General features: G+C 39.0%; 1 protein-coding gene across 1 annotated transcript in view; it reads left to right on the top strand.

Annotated features, from left to right (window-relative positions):
• Positions 1 to 14,705, top strand: part of ttc7a (tetratricopeptide repeat domain 7A) — a 144,674-nt gene that overhangs the window by 103,226 nt on the left and 26,743 nt on the right. The window contains 1 exon segment of the mRNA XM_055162616.1: positions 4,188 to 4,390. Within this exon segment, the coding sequence (XP_055018591.1) occupies positions 4,188 to 4,390 (203 nt within the window).

The following is a 14,705-nucleotide window of genomic DNA, read 5'->3' on the forward strand; positions in this document are numbered from 1 at the left end:
GTTCAACTGGTTCAAGAATTCATAGGGGAGATACTTCATTTCCTTGTATAAAATGTGTAGTTTTATGTTTGCTTTTCTGACTGTATTAGCTTGCTTGGTCATAAATAATAAAATGTCTTTAGAGGAATCATTACATTTGACTTACTGTAGAAGTAGTAATGTAATGTTCAGTCTGGAAACATCCTGTCTCCAATATCTTTATGTGTATTCCTGGTATATTTCTATTTCCCCAAACCATATGCTATCCAGTCACACTTAAACCCCAGAATGCACCAGCTCACTCGTTAAAATCTCACAGCATTCCCTCAGGTCGACTCTCAAGTGATTTAAAAATTACCTGGAAATATTCAGCAATTCCTCCTTCCCTGAAATGTAGATTGTAAAACTAACCCCAGGGCTGGAAAGTAGCTGTGGTTTCTCGGAGGTAGATCTTCCCATCTGTGACTCAGGTAAACAAACAGCCCAAACAGATTTATTTGTATAGTCTCTCTTTAGGCACACTCCACACTTTTTAAGATTGTTTATGGAAAAGGAGGATTTTTTTCTTCGTTTTCAGTCGTTCGGTTTGTAAAAAGTGCGTATTGTGCATTGCTTAGTTTCAGTCAGATGGCCCATTACACTGTTTTCTATGCTATGTTATTTCCTCATCAGAAACATACCTGGAGTTGTTTTTTGTTTTATTCACACATATTTAACACACAATCCCTGCATATTTAATTTCTCAAACAGAAAATGCTCTACTGTGTTTTTAAACACCATGCACTAGAATAATTTTGATGATTTTGGCTCTGGAATTGCCAATCTCTTTTGAACTCAAGGTAAAAGGAGCTGTTGACTTGAAATTTACCACTACATGACATCACAAGGTGGGGCAGAGCATTTTGAGCTTTGGAAATGTGGTCAGACTCATAAACCAGGATTACTGCGTGATGTGTAAATGAAATAAAACACAACTCCAGGTATGTTTTTGATGGAGCAACAGCATTCGAACAGGTCTTAAAGTTCACAAGAATCAACTTTGGTAATACCAAAAGGTGCACTACGCAACTTTTCTGGTACATGGTCCTCTACCTACTTGAGATGTTATTACTTGCCTTTGAGTTTATTCATTACATGTGTTTCTATCGCACAAAATAATGGTAAATGGTCACATTTTTATATAGCGCTTTTCTAATTTCAGGGCACTCAAAGCGAGCCAGGCTGGGGCCACCTAGTGCCTCTGCTCAATTTCATTTCTCTTCAGCGACTAGGTCAGGAATCAGAATACACTACACGATTTGCAAGAACCCGGAAGTTGTAGACCGTGCACTGGCCAATCAGCGAAGAGCTGTGAAACCATGACATCAAACTGAAGCGCCTGTCTGGGCCCATTTCGTGGAACAGCACAACCATAAAAAAAAAAACGGTCGAGATGGATGTAGACGAAGACATACATTCTCTGTTGGCAACAATTCCCGAGATTGAGGATTTAAAGCCGGAAGAAAGAGAGTGTTTGGTGAATTTTATCAAGGGGAAAGACATTATTGCCCTTCTTCCTACAGGATTTGGTGCATTACATACGTCAAGACCAAATAGCAGCGATTGGTTAAATAAAAACAGTACCTGCCTACCATCGAGCGAATGAATCCTGCAAGGACAGATGTTTTCCACGAAGTGAAACCGGCTGATGAATCAGAGTAACTCAAAGCACTTGATAACAAGGAACCACTCGCCCATTCACACATCAGTTTGTGCAGACACTATGGGCGAGGTAGGCTGCCAGTCTTGCCCAAGGACACAACAACAGTCATCTGTGGGAGCTAGAATCACACCACCAACCTGTGGGTCTGTGTATCTGACTGCTCAACTAATGAAGTTAATGTCGAGAGCAGGTTTCAAACCGCCAACCTTCAGATCAGTGGACAAGTTCTCAACCAACTGAGCTGCTGTTGCCCTAATAAAAACTCTCTGTGAATAGGGGCGACTCTCCACAGATCTGAACTGTAATGTAATGAAGTGCTGTGACCTGCTTGTCTCTTTTGATAGATAGGTTTAATCTATCTCTACTGTGGAACATTCTAAACAAAGCAATAACATTCCATGGAGATAAGCAGATGGCGGACCCTCCACTAGAAATGTTCCACAGTGCACCTTTAATATAGCACATACTAGGGCTGCACAATATATTACAATCTAATGAAAGAATCACTATTTGTGTTGACGCATTTGGGAAATTTCAAAGGCTTTTATTTCCAGAATTTCCTCCCCTAACATTTTTGTGAATTCTTCTGGACGTTTAAAATGTGAACTTCTGGATCAAATCACTAATCTAATCGCAATGCTTGTCAGAAAAAAAATGTCGCTCAAGTCTTACTAGCACTTTGTTTTGTTTAACTATACTTCAATATGTCTAAAATGTCAAAACATTCTTGAAAAAAATCTCCAAAATTCCCTTTACAGAGTTCAAGAATTTGACCTTAGAAACTGAAAGTGCTTGATTGACAGCTGCCCTCGCCAGTCCGTGCTGCCTCGAGGGTGGCGTTCTGCGGAGTCTGGGCTGTGATTGGTCGGTTTGGTGCTTGTGGGCGTTTCTCTGTGTGAATGTTTGTGCGGAGGTTAAGCAGCAGCAGTGATGGGAGAAGAGGAGATGGCCTTATTTAGTCACGAGGCTCAGGGCGTCCCAGGCTCTGCTCCTCTCTCTCTCTCTCTCTCTTTTACACTGTATCTATCTGGGTCTGTCATAGTACAAGTCGAATGGTTGACCAAAGAACTACTGTAGTGTAATTGTCGTCTTCACTGGAGTGGACAGAGCTTCATTCAGTTATCCAAATAGTCTTTTTTTATTCTCTGCTAGTGGGAGATATTTAAAGGAGACATTAGCAGGAATAAATAACACAACTTGTAATAATAATTAGGGGTGTGGAAAAAGTAGTATTAGCAGTATTGTTATCATGGGCTCATTATATCATCATTTTTTTGTGACCACACCACAGTTTTGATGGTTATTTAGTGGAAGGAAACTCGTTTATGCAATACACATCGCATATTCACTGTTTTAAAATGTATTTGGTTCTTAAAAAACAGCAATATATCATGTGAAATATATGAATAAAATGAAAATTAAATGGAAAAATACTGTATGTATCGCCATATAGTGATAATATTGTATTGAGTGTCATGTATCGTGTATCAAATCATGAGGGACTCACTGATTCCCTAGTCTGATTCATCAGCCGATTTCATGTTGTGGAAACAGTCTGACCTCGCAGCATTAGAATTCCTTTGTTCGACGGTAGGTGGGTACTTTTGTTATTTAACCAATCGCTGCTATTTGGTCGTGACATATGTAATGCTCCAAATCCTGTCGGAAGAAGAGCAAAAACGCCCTTGATAAAATTCACCGGCTTTAAATTGTTACGGCTTTAAATCCTCGATCTCAGGAATCGTTGCCAATGCAGAATGTCTGTCTTCATCTACATCCATCTCGACCGCTTTGTTTACTGTTGTGCTGTTACCACAAAAGGGACCCAGTCAGATGCTTGAGTTTGACATCATGGCTTCACAGCTCTTCACTGATTGGCCTCTGCACGGTCTACAACTTCCAGGGTTCTTGCAAACCGTCTATTGTATTCCGATTCCTCACCTAGTTACTGCAGAGAAATGAAATTGAGTGGAGGCACTTGTTGGCACCAGCCTGACTGGTGATTCCCAACCCTAATAATAATAACACTGAACATTGAAAACAGTATAGTTTAGTGAATTTAGGTTAAAAAACAAACAATCTCAAAACCTGATTAAACATGTTTGCCACTTAAACTGCCAGCAACTTAATTTTGCAATAGGGGATTAGTTGCAATTTTTTTGATGGTCCTGCCCTCAAAAGGCTTCTTAAGTTTTACTTCACAAAATCAGTTTCTTAAAATGATCCTTTATTGTTTTGTATTAAAGGTTTGAATGCTCCAAAAATCAGTTTTTTTCACTATCTCTGCCCACTGCCTTTATACTTATAACAAAAAATGTTGGGATTCAGTAGTGTTGCTTAGCCATTTTTCAAAGACGAATCATGTTAATGTTAATGAAAATGTGTCAGTCAAAAACCTAGAATAATTCTCAACATTAGTCTTACGTAGAGCAGTGTACAGTGTGAGGACGTCTTGAGAGTAAACACAAGCCTTTGTTGAGACTGATCTTGTCCTTTTTTCCTGTAGGTGAGCTGTTCATGGCGGAGGGTCGTCTGAAGGAGGCGCACTTCTGCATCTCTGAGGCCAGTACTCTGTTCCCAAACTCCCACTCGGTGCTGCTGCAGAGGGGGCACCTGGCCGAGCTCCGCGGGCAAACCCAGGAGGCCAAGAGTCTGTATGAGGAGGCCCTGGCCATCCACCCGACCGGGGAGAAGATCCTGGTGCATCTGGTGAGGCTTCTTAAACTGTGGGATGGGTTCAGCGGGGGATATACAGGGTCCTATACTATACTAAGGCTCTTCTAAAACTTAGTATTAAAATTAGATGCTCATTTGAAGTGTATATTTATAAGAAACACACACATAAATAGTATAAAGTTGCCTCAATAGCTTTGGAACGGTCTTGATCTCTATCAGAACTCACTTCAAGCTACAGTCTCTAATTAGATTGGTTGTTGTATTCTCACATAACACCACTAAATGCTGTCTCTGTTAATTCAGTCTGATAATGTGCCAGCTTTGGCCTGACAGAAGAAGAGCAGAGAGCACAGGTGAGGCCAGTGGGCTCTTTTCACGCTTACTTTACAAACCAGGAAGACACTTTGGAAACATGCGAACGACAACTTCCGGCGCGCTCTCTTCCCGGCAGTAAGTCTGATAAAATGTAGGAAAAATTAGAAAATGGACCATGGTTTTCTTCATCTACTTGTCATTGTAGCGTTCCGTTATCTTCAGCTAATCAGCAGTTACAACTAGGGATGTAGCAATAACTGAAATATCGTGATATCGTATCGTCAAAGTTCTCACAATAATATCATGGACCATCACAAAATATCCAATTACAAGTGTCTTTGCTTAAATTAAGAGTTATGGTGCAGCAATAGCAGCAAAAACAGAGGGAACTACATAGACCATGATCCTTTGCTCCATTTCATTGCAGACTACAAGAAGAAATTACAGTTCTAAGCACTTTTAAGTCTTGGATTAAGTCTTGTCAAGACATTTTAAAAGGAAAAAGTAGCATATTAGGGACCACAAAATATCGCAATAAATATCGTACTGTGAGATGTATATCGTGAAAATATCGTACCGAGAGATTTGGATATTGTTACATCCCTAACCGAGAGCCTCCCCACCATATCATGAGCTTTCCCACGATATCGCAATAAATATCGTATCTTGAGGTTCATACCGTAACGTGAGACTTGAATATCGTTACAACCACACATCAGTTTTCATAATTTCCCCACTGACACACAACTCCGAGCGCACTGGGTACATGTGATTAGAATTTGTGCCAAATTCAAGGTGATCCCAAACAGCACATACGTACGCAGTCTCCATTTTACCGCTGATCACATTTACTTCAGTGGGTTTGTAGGCGAGCCCAGTGTCAGGAACTACACCGGAAGTTGTCGTCGCATGTTTCCAAACGTCTTCCTGGTTTGTGACGTCAGCGTGAATAGAGCCAGTTGAGGGGAGGAGCAACAGGTTTCTCATTTGCCATCTACTAGTTAAAATAATATGAAATAAACATACAAACAATAGCTTTAAGATCACATGGCAATAAAGGAAATGTCAATAAATCTGTGTTTCAAGTTACAGTAAACTGTCGAACAAAAGTGTTAATAGTAATATCAAAATTGGTACTGAATATCGAGCCTTTTGAGTTTTGAATTTTAGTTTTGTCTCTAGTCACTAGTCAAAATCAGACCTCTGTGCGCTGTTTGCATCCAAATACAAGGCCTATTTATCATCTACAAATCTAGTAGTGCTGGTGGTGCGGTGTTAGCCCTGGGTTTTGTCTTACCGAGTTTTGTTATGATCATGTTTAATATCAAATGACTTCATTGATTTTGGGTTTATAAGTGGGCTAGTTCTATTTGAGCGAGTTATTGATACTACTAAAAGTGCGTGAAATTGTATCTTTTCTATACCAGTGGGTTTTATGCTAATAACTGGAGTGAATCATTGAACATTATAGCCTTAACTCTAACTAGATTTAATGACATAGATCTTACACAGTGGTCTTTACTGTAATGGAGACATGCTAACATCATGCTTGGCCACACTAACTCCGCTCAAGCATTTTACTTCTGGTCATTAAGTTACCATTGATGTCCACAGAGCAGAAACACACTTAAAAATGGCTTATATAACATGATTAGATTATTTTACACTGTAATTTACACCACCGCATCCGTGCCAAACAGCCTGGGTTTGAAAAACAGAACTATTTTCAACTGGGGACGGGCGATGTTGACAAAAAAATTCAACATGTTTTTGAATATTCTGATGTTTTCTTATATATTTTTTTCCCCAACCTAATTAGACTTTTTACACTGTGGGTCTTAGTTTGAGTTCAAGACTTTTTTAAACATATATATCGTAATTTTCAAACTATAAGTCGCTCATTTTTTTTAAGGTTTGAGTGGTGCTGCGACTTATACTCCGGTCCGACTTATATGTTCAAATTTTCAGCTCGAGGGGGGCGCTCTAGGCTTGTGTGCCAGTATTTGATACTCCTATTACTCCTGTACCACTGTCACTTGGCTCTACTGCGCATGTCTCCTGCAGAAAGAGCCACTGTCCTGTCTGTATCATGTCCGTCGATCGCACCTTTACTTCTGTACCACTGAACAATTTAACATTTAAACAAACTTATAAACACAACTGAGCAGACTGAACACAAATGCCCTCAAAAAGAAAATCATGTTTTGCAGATTACAAGCTGCAAGTAGCGAGCCAAAAATAGTAATCGAGCAGCAGAAAGAAAGTGTGGAGTGAGAAACTTGTGACAATCTGGAGGATGCATCATGCAACTTTCCTGGAAGTCACTGGATGGATCAACAAAGCTTGAACTTAAGTGACACCGAAACCATCTTGACAGGATTCAGAAAGGCCGGAACCAGTAATAGGTTAAAAGCCTGTTAGTCTCTATTCTATTGTTATTATTACTATAACTTGCCTTTTGAGATGAAATGTCCGTTCCTGGTCTCTGATTTTATAAGATACATTTCCCCTTATAGTCCAGTGCGACATATATGTTTTTTTCTTCTTCATTATGCATTTTTTGGCTGGTGTGACGTATACTCCGGAGCGACTTATAGTCAGAAAAATACGGTAATCAAAACGCCTATAGATGCATGTTAGATAAGTGCAGGGTAGTACACAGGGGGAACAAAGAGGTCTGTTGTCCTGTGTCCCAGGGTTTTAGGGACCCAGAATTTGACCTTTTTCGTATTAATTTATATTAGAGGGGGGCCCATGTAAGGCTTCTTGCCCCAGGCCCCCATATTTCTGGCGACGGGCTTGAATAAGTGTAATATCATGCTGTGGAACATTCCAAGCAAACATAACATACCCCCACAGGAATAGTCACATTTTACACCTTTAATCTCTCCTCTATCCTCTCTGATACCTGTATTAAAATAAGTGTCATTAATCAGTTATTTATAGGGACATTAAAAGTTGACAGGTCTTTAAGTCACAGTATTTTTAGAGTTTCTGGACCCAGTTCAATTTTAACATGTATGAATTATCTGTTAGTAGTTAGTATTTCATTTGATGTTGCCATGTTTTTGACTCCAAACCTGGCAACCCTCTGACCACATAAGGTTAACACTTCTCCAGCTCTAGTGGTGTGTTTTGTGTGTTTTTACGGGCAGTCCCACTGGGGTAGACAGAGTACGCAGCTCTTCCATATTTGGCCTGTGGGAGAACCGGTCCCGGGGGGTGAGGAGTGGAAGCGAAGCCAGCTGGCAGCCTCCGATTGTGGGTTTGTTACGGGGCAGATGTGCCTGTGTCTGTGTGGATCTGGCGCTTGCACATGTGGACCCATACGTTCAACACTTAAGCTTTGGATAGAGGCCAGGAGAGTGGGAGATATGCCATAAAAAATAATTACATCACCGTTTTCTTAAAGCCTGGAACACATTTTAATTTCATGTCAGCGCATGTTCCCTTGATAATATTGCCTTTAAGAAGTAACTAAAGCGATCTGATTTCCCTTTTGGCTGTGATTGGTCACTCACTCAGAACATGACGGAGGCTGACCAATAAGAGAAGAGGGCGGGGAAAAGTGCTGATGACGATATCATCAAAAAAGCAAATGTCATACGCATCATATTACAGTTAGATTTTTAATGTCATCTCACCCAACCCCATCTTAAACTAGCAATGCTTTATACTCACTGACCTCTCCAAGAGTCATAGAACTCTTTTATTTATTAGATCATTTTGATAAAAGTCTATTTATTTTCATTGACCCTACTTACTTTTCCTTGTTTTCCATTCATTAGCTCTAGTTTAAAGCTGATATAGTTCTGCAAAATCAACTTTTTGCTTCTTGCAGCCTGCTTCTAGATCTACATCAGTATTGCAGTTTACAATTAACAAAATGTTTATTAAAAAAATATCTACAATTAGGGCTGGGTATCATCAAGATGTTGCCGATACAATGCATATATATCGATACAGTGTGCTTAAGATTCGATACGATATATTTCTAACTGATTCGATATGGTTCAAGAAAAAAATAAAGGCTAAATGATGGCGGTGATACTAAAAGTCCTTGTTAAACCACTTCATGTGCAAAGTTAATATAAAACACACCAGTTTTAATCATCAAAACAGTGAAAATGTCAAACGTGTCGCATAAACAAATTTCCTTCCACTAAACAAGCAACAAAACTGTAGTACTGTAACAAAATAATTTAGTAAAATATACCAAAAAATACTCTTGGTGATATATCGTTACAGCAGCCCACGATATCTATACTGTATCATATTATTAATTGATATTTTTGCACACCCCTATTATCTACATATGGTATACAAATGAAAATTTAATTCTGTTTACTGGACATAAGTCTTTAAGAGTGAATGATTTTTTTAGGTTCTGAATTTTACTCATGATAAGTAAAATACCAATGTCCAGAAGTTGTTCAACAAGGCTAGACAATGTAAAATATTGGATTTTGAACTTAAAATGCAACTATTGGTCTGTTTCAGATAACATCTTAAAATTCTACAGGCCAGTTATATTTATTTAACTTTATTTAACCAGGAGGTCCCATTGAGATTCAGAATCTCTTTTTGAAGAGAGACCTGCCCAAGGTAACAGCCAAAACAATGAATAGAAAACAGTAAAATCACAAAATATCACATTATAAAAAAGCTCTCTCAAAAAAGCATACACAACTCGGTCACTACTAGGGCTGGGGATCATTAAGAAGTTGCTGATATGATATTACCTCGATACAAAGGCCACGATACGATACATATCTCGATACAGTGATCTTTCAATTCAATATGATATATTTGAAATTGATTCGATACTGTTCAATAAATCATGGCTGTGATACCAAAAGTCTTTGTTAAACCACTTTTTGTGCAAAAGTTCATATGAAACACAAACATTTTACTCATCAAAACAAAGAAAATGTCAAATGTGTCGCATAAACAAGTTTCCTTCCTCGAAACAAGCAACAAAACTGTAGCTGTAACAAAATAATTTAGCAAAATAAACCAAAAAATACTCTTGGCGATATATCGATACAGCAGTACCTGATATTGAGACCGTATCATCACATTAAATGATACGATATATCGATATTTCAATATTTTTGCAGACCCCTAGTCTTTTTTTCTTTTTTTGTTCTTAAACGTATGAAGTGACACCAGAGATTTGAATGTGTGACTTTTTTGGTTTTAGTCAATAATAGAAATGGTCCATGTTTTAATTATTTCATGGTAAAATACAATGTTATCAATGGAGAAAACTGAGTCTTGCCCCTCATGTGGGAGTATGGCATCATCACATTCTTGACATTACGACCACATCCCCTTGTTATATAGCCTACATTTTACAGTTTCCTATTTACATTGGACATTACACCGCGCATAAACCTCTCGCGTGCTTCCATACAAGTCTCCTTATGCTTTGTCATGTGCCTCCAGTGTATCTAAAGGTGACAGCGAGTGGGACATTACATTTGGAGCGCTGCCATGTTATTTCAGTCTTACATCATCTTACCCATAATCCATCTCTTCTCCTCCATGCACCCGTCTCTGCTCTCAATCCTCCTCCTGCATTTATTTTTACTCAAAACTCTATGGACAGCATGTGTTCCAGTGGCCTATTTATCCACACTGCCTCTGGGCCCTTTTTGATTATTCTAGCAGTAGATCGTCTTACACTTCAGCTATTATTCTGAAAAGCACATAGGGTTCTTTCTATGAATTTCTATGCCTCCCAATAAATGTCATGTTTTCATTGGTTTTCATAGATGATGTGGTGCTATGTCCATTCGCTGATGTAACTTTTAAGATAGAAGGTGGCTTAAAGGAACTATATTACACTTTTTTCTCGGGGTATAACAGTACATGTATTTGTGCTGAATCGTTTCGGTACGGGACGTTCGGTTCCGTGCAGGTCTGTACACGACAGAGTTCCCGCAGTTTGTGTGTGTTTACATTCTGCCACTACATGTGCAGCTACACGGAAGGATCATCTCTTTAATATTCACAAGGGAACTCGTCCGTGATTGGCGTGGCAGAGTTTCCCGCAGCGCTTTATAATTAGGGCGTCTGCCTTGACAACAGTTGCCCCCCCGCCTTGACTATGTCCCTCTGAACCACATGAATCCTCGCAGAACTACGGTCGTCGTGCCCCGGTTCAGGCTCTCGCCTTTCGCCAGCACGGAATCTCCCCTCATACCCGTGACCTCTGTCCCTAGTGAAAGGTTATTTTCAACTGCTGGAGACATTGTAATTGCAGCAGACCTGCACTTACTGCAGACAGTGTGGACAAGTTGTTTTTTCTGGACAAAAATATAAAGATTGAGTAAAACTTCATGCTGGAATTGTTAGTGCTGCACTTTACTTTTTGAAAAGTTTTATTTACGGTTTACAAGGATTTTTTAATTTATTTTAAATAATATTTCATATATTTGTTGCTTTGTTGAGAATACTTTATTTAACTTATTAGTATTACCAAGCAGCACTTTGCATTTATTTCATTTTCCTGTTTGTATAATGTTAAAAGAAATGGTTGGTTTAATAAAAACACAATGAACGACAAGCATTTTGTTCCCATTCTGTACCAAAAATGAACCGAACTGTGACCTCAAAACAGAGGTATGTGCCGAACCGTGATTTTTGTGTATGTTACACCCCTATTATTGTCTGATTTTTACTTTTTGACTATTTTCTAAGTTATAATGTTTCCACATCACAAACATACCTGGAGTTGTTTTTGCTTCATTTACAGAAATCAGACGTCAATCCTGCATATGTAGGTGGAGTTCTTCTCTCAAACAGAAAACACTCTGTTCCACCTTGCAATGTCATGAGGTAATATGTGTTTAAACTCCATATACCTTCACTAGAATCATTTGGGTGATAAGATTTCAGCCCTGGATCTCTTAACTTGAAAACTACCTCTTTATGACATCAAAAGGTGGAACAGAGCATTGGAGATGTAGACTAGTAAACCAGGAATAGTCAAACATGTGCAAATAAAAGAAAACACAAATTTAATTTTGTTTTTGAGGAGGTAACATCATTATAACATGGCTTAAAGCTCACAGAGTCCATTTTACATAACATTTTAAATTATCTTAAATTGCGTAATCTTTAAATGACATGTTATACAACTTAAATGGCCTGTACCTGTTTTGTTTTTTTCATGCATTTGAGGAAAATTTGTCTCACCCCAGCACCGATATATTGTATAAGCAGCTTTTGAGGTCAAAATATGTCCGCTGCGTGTTGTTGTCTGATAATCAGGAAGAGTACTCTTAGATTTGAGAAAGGAGCTCATAAAATCATTGCGGTGAATAATTAGGATGCTCAGAATGCAAGAGGTACGTGAGGAATAACCTTGGACGACTGCAGACCGTTAAAAATGAGCTAATTCTGTTTTTTTAGGATTGAAAAATTCACGTACAGTGCCTTTAAGAGAAACACCGACAGAAACAGCCACCATGGAGTCACCTCGTCTGCATTTAAATGACATATTATATAACTTAATAAGAGCACTAGTTGCTTTCACAGTCTGTATTCAGTGTGTATATAGATATGAATGTGCAGCATCTGGAATCAGTGGATGTACTCTGCCATATGAAATAGGCCTCAGACTGGTATTTTAACAAAGTGGGTTTCAAAGGGCAATACACTGCTTTTATTACAGTGTTTCACAAACGGTGGTGCGTGGGATCCTCTGCTGTTTTTTATCTTGATTATTTGAGTCAGTTTTATCCTCATGTTTTCCTCTTTTGAGTAATTTCCTTATTTAGTACAATTTGGTCAATATATTATTGTCCTGCTGTAGTAGTAGTAGTAGTCGTGGTAGTAGAAGTAGTTGTTGTGCAAGTGGTAGTAGTGGTAGTGGTAGTGGTAGTAATAGTAGTAGTGATAGTAGTAGTAGTCATGGTAGTAGAAGTAGAAGTGGTAGTAGTAGTAGTGGTAGTGGTAGTAGTAGTAGTGGTAGTAGTAGTAGTAGTAGTAGTAGTAGTAGTAGTGGTAGTAGTGGTGCTAGTGGTAGTAGTGGTAGTAGTGGTAGTAGTAGTAGTTAGTAGTGCTAGTGGTAGTAGTAGTAGTAGTAGTAGTAGTAGTAGTAGTAGTAGTTATAGTGCTAGTGGTAGTAGTAGTAGTAGTGGTAGTGGTAGTAGTGGTAGTGCTAGTAGTAGTGGTAGTAGAAGTGCTAGTGGTGGTAGTGGTAGTAGTAGTAGTAGTAGTAGTAGTAGTGGTAGTGGTAGTAGTAGTGGTAGTAGAAGTAGTGGTAGTAGTGGGCTAGTGGTAGTAGTAGTAGTAGTAGTAGTAGTAGTAGTTATAGTGCTAGTGGTAGTAGTAGTAGTAGTGGTAGTGCTAGTAGTAGTGGTAGTAGAAGTGCTAGTGGTGGTAGTGGTAGTAGTAGTGGTAGTAGAAGTAGAAGAAGTAGAAGTGTTTAGGAATGGATATTGCCAAGTACTCCACAATACAATAGTCCATGTCCCGATACATGCATATACAAAAAGGGTCTTAAAAGTTTGCTATTGATGTTTTTCATCAAACTAAGGCCCGTGGGCCGACTCTGGCCCTCCACGCCCCTTTGACCGGCCCCTCAGCCCCCGACTGCTTGAACTGGCCCTATGAAGCAATCCTAAAAAGTTGTCATGGCCTTAATAACACATCTGTATTTTGTATTTTTTAGATTTTTTTTCCAATTAAAAATTTATATTTACATGAAATATTTATATTTAAATAATTATCTGACGTATGTACTAGGGATGGGCATGATTAGTCGATTAATCGATAGTTGATCATTAAGAATTTCATCGATTACGTAAATTTTTATCGACAAACCGAGTGTAGGTTGCTGTGTGTAGCGTGACCAAACAGGGGTCCGTACATGTAGCTCTGCACTCAGAAGGAGCGAGACACAAACAATCAATCAGCCTGCAACGTACCGAAGTGCATATGCGTATTTAAAGATGACTTGTACAAGAAATTCCACACTTTCCGTTCCGGTCGGGACAAGCGTGAGTCCATGTGCACAGTGTACAAAGCAGCACATATGTTTCTGTGTCCAGTGGGAAAAAGTTTTGCCAGGTGAGAGTCGCGCAATGTCGATGACGAGATCCTACGTCCCACCCCCCGTACAGTGTCCTGGTTTTGACAAACGCAAATCTGGTCACACTAACCTGTATTCACCTGAGTCATGTCTTTTAATCCAACAGAAATTGCCCGCATCAACGCACAAGAGCTGTAGTTTTTTTATCTTCGCTTAGTTTATGCAAATTAGCCATGCAGTTTTAAGTTTCGTTTCTGTGAGAGTTGCGCAAAACTGAATTAAACACATTATAATAAACAGGCTGATGTGGCTCTAGAGTCGTTACGGTTTATTTGTCGTAAAGTTGAATTTATTTATGCAGATTAGTAGTGCAGATAGTAATAATAATGATGATAATTTTAATATAAAAACGTTAATGATTAATCGATAATTGATCGTTAATTCTCTCGATGATCGATTAAGAAAATTTCATCGAATGCCCATCCCTAGTATTTACATTTGGCACTAAATTTTCATCACCTGACAAGCTCGAGATCAAACAGTGACAGTCACAGGGGCAGAGTTCTGTAGTGCAGTTGAGGACAGCAAAATGGCGAGTTTTAAAGTACAAAAACCTGACAGACTACCGATTTTTTTTTTGTTCAGTGTAAGGACCGTGCAGTTTGTCTGATATGTAAAGAAAGTGTGGCGGTTTTCAAACAATATAATCTGCATCGTCAGGGTCATACAACTGTTTATATGGCCGACACAACCCCGAACCCATCACAGTCAGAAGCGATAAAAACATCTGGTGACCCCTAATGTAGAATAACCTTACAAATGCACATAGCTAACTTGCTGGCCGCAGCATTCCAAACAGGAAGTGTGCATGGGCGCGCTTCCGGCTGCATCGACTCCGGCTCCAATTCACTTTGTATTGAAAAAACCTTGCTCTCTCTCAGTCTGCTGCTGTCACGTTCCTCATTCTTAAATTGTTCATAATAACCTGCT

Source organism: Boleophthalmus pectinirostris, unplaced genomic scaffold (genome assembly GCF_026225935.1).
Source record: "Boleophthalmus pectinirostris isolate CB_2022bp ecotype Guang Dong unplaced genomic scaffold, ASM2622593v1 HiC_scaffold_5, whole genome shotgun sequence".
Taxonomy (NCBI): Eukaryota; Metazoa; Chordata; class Actinopteri; order Gobiiformes; family Gobiidae; genus Boleophthalmus; species Boleophthalmus pectinirostris.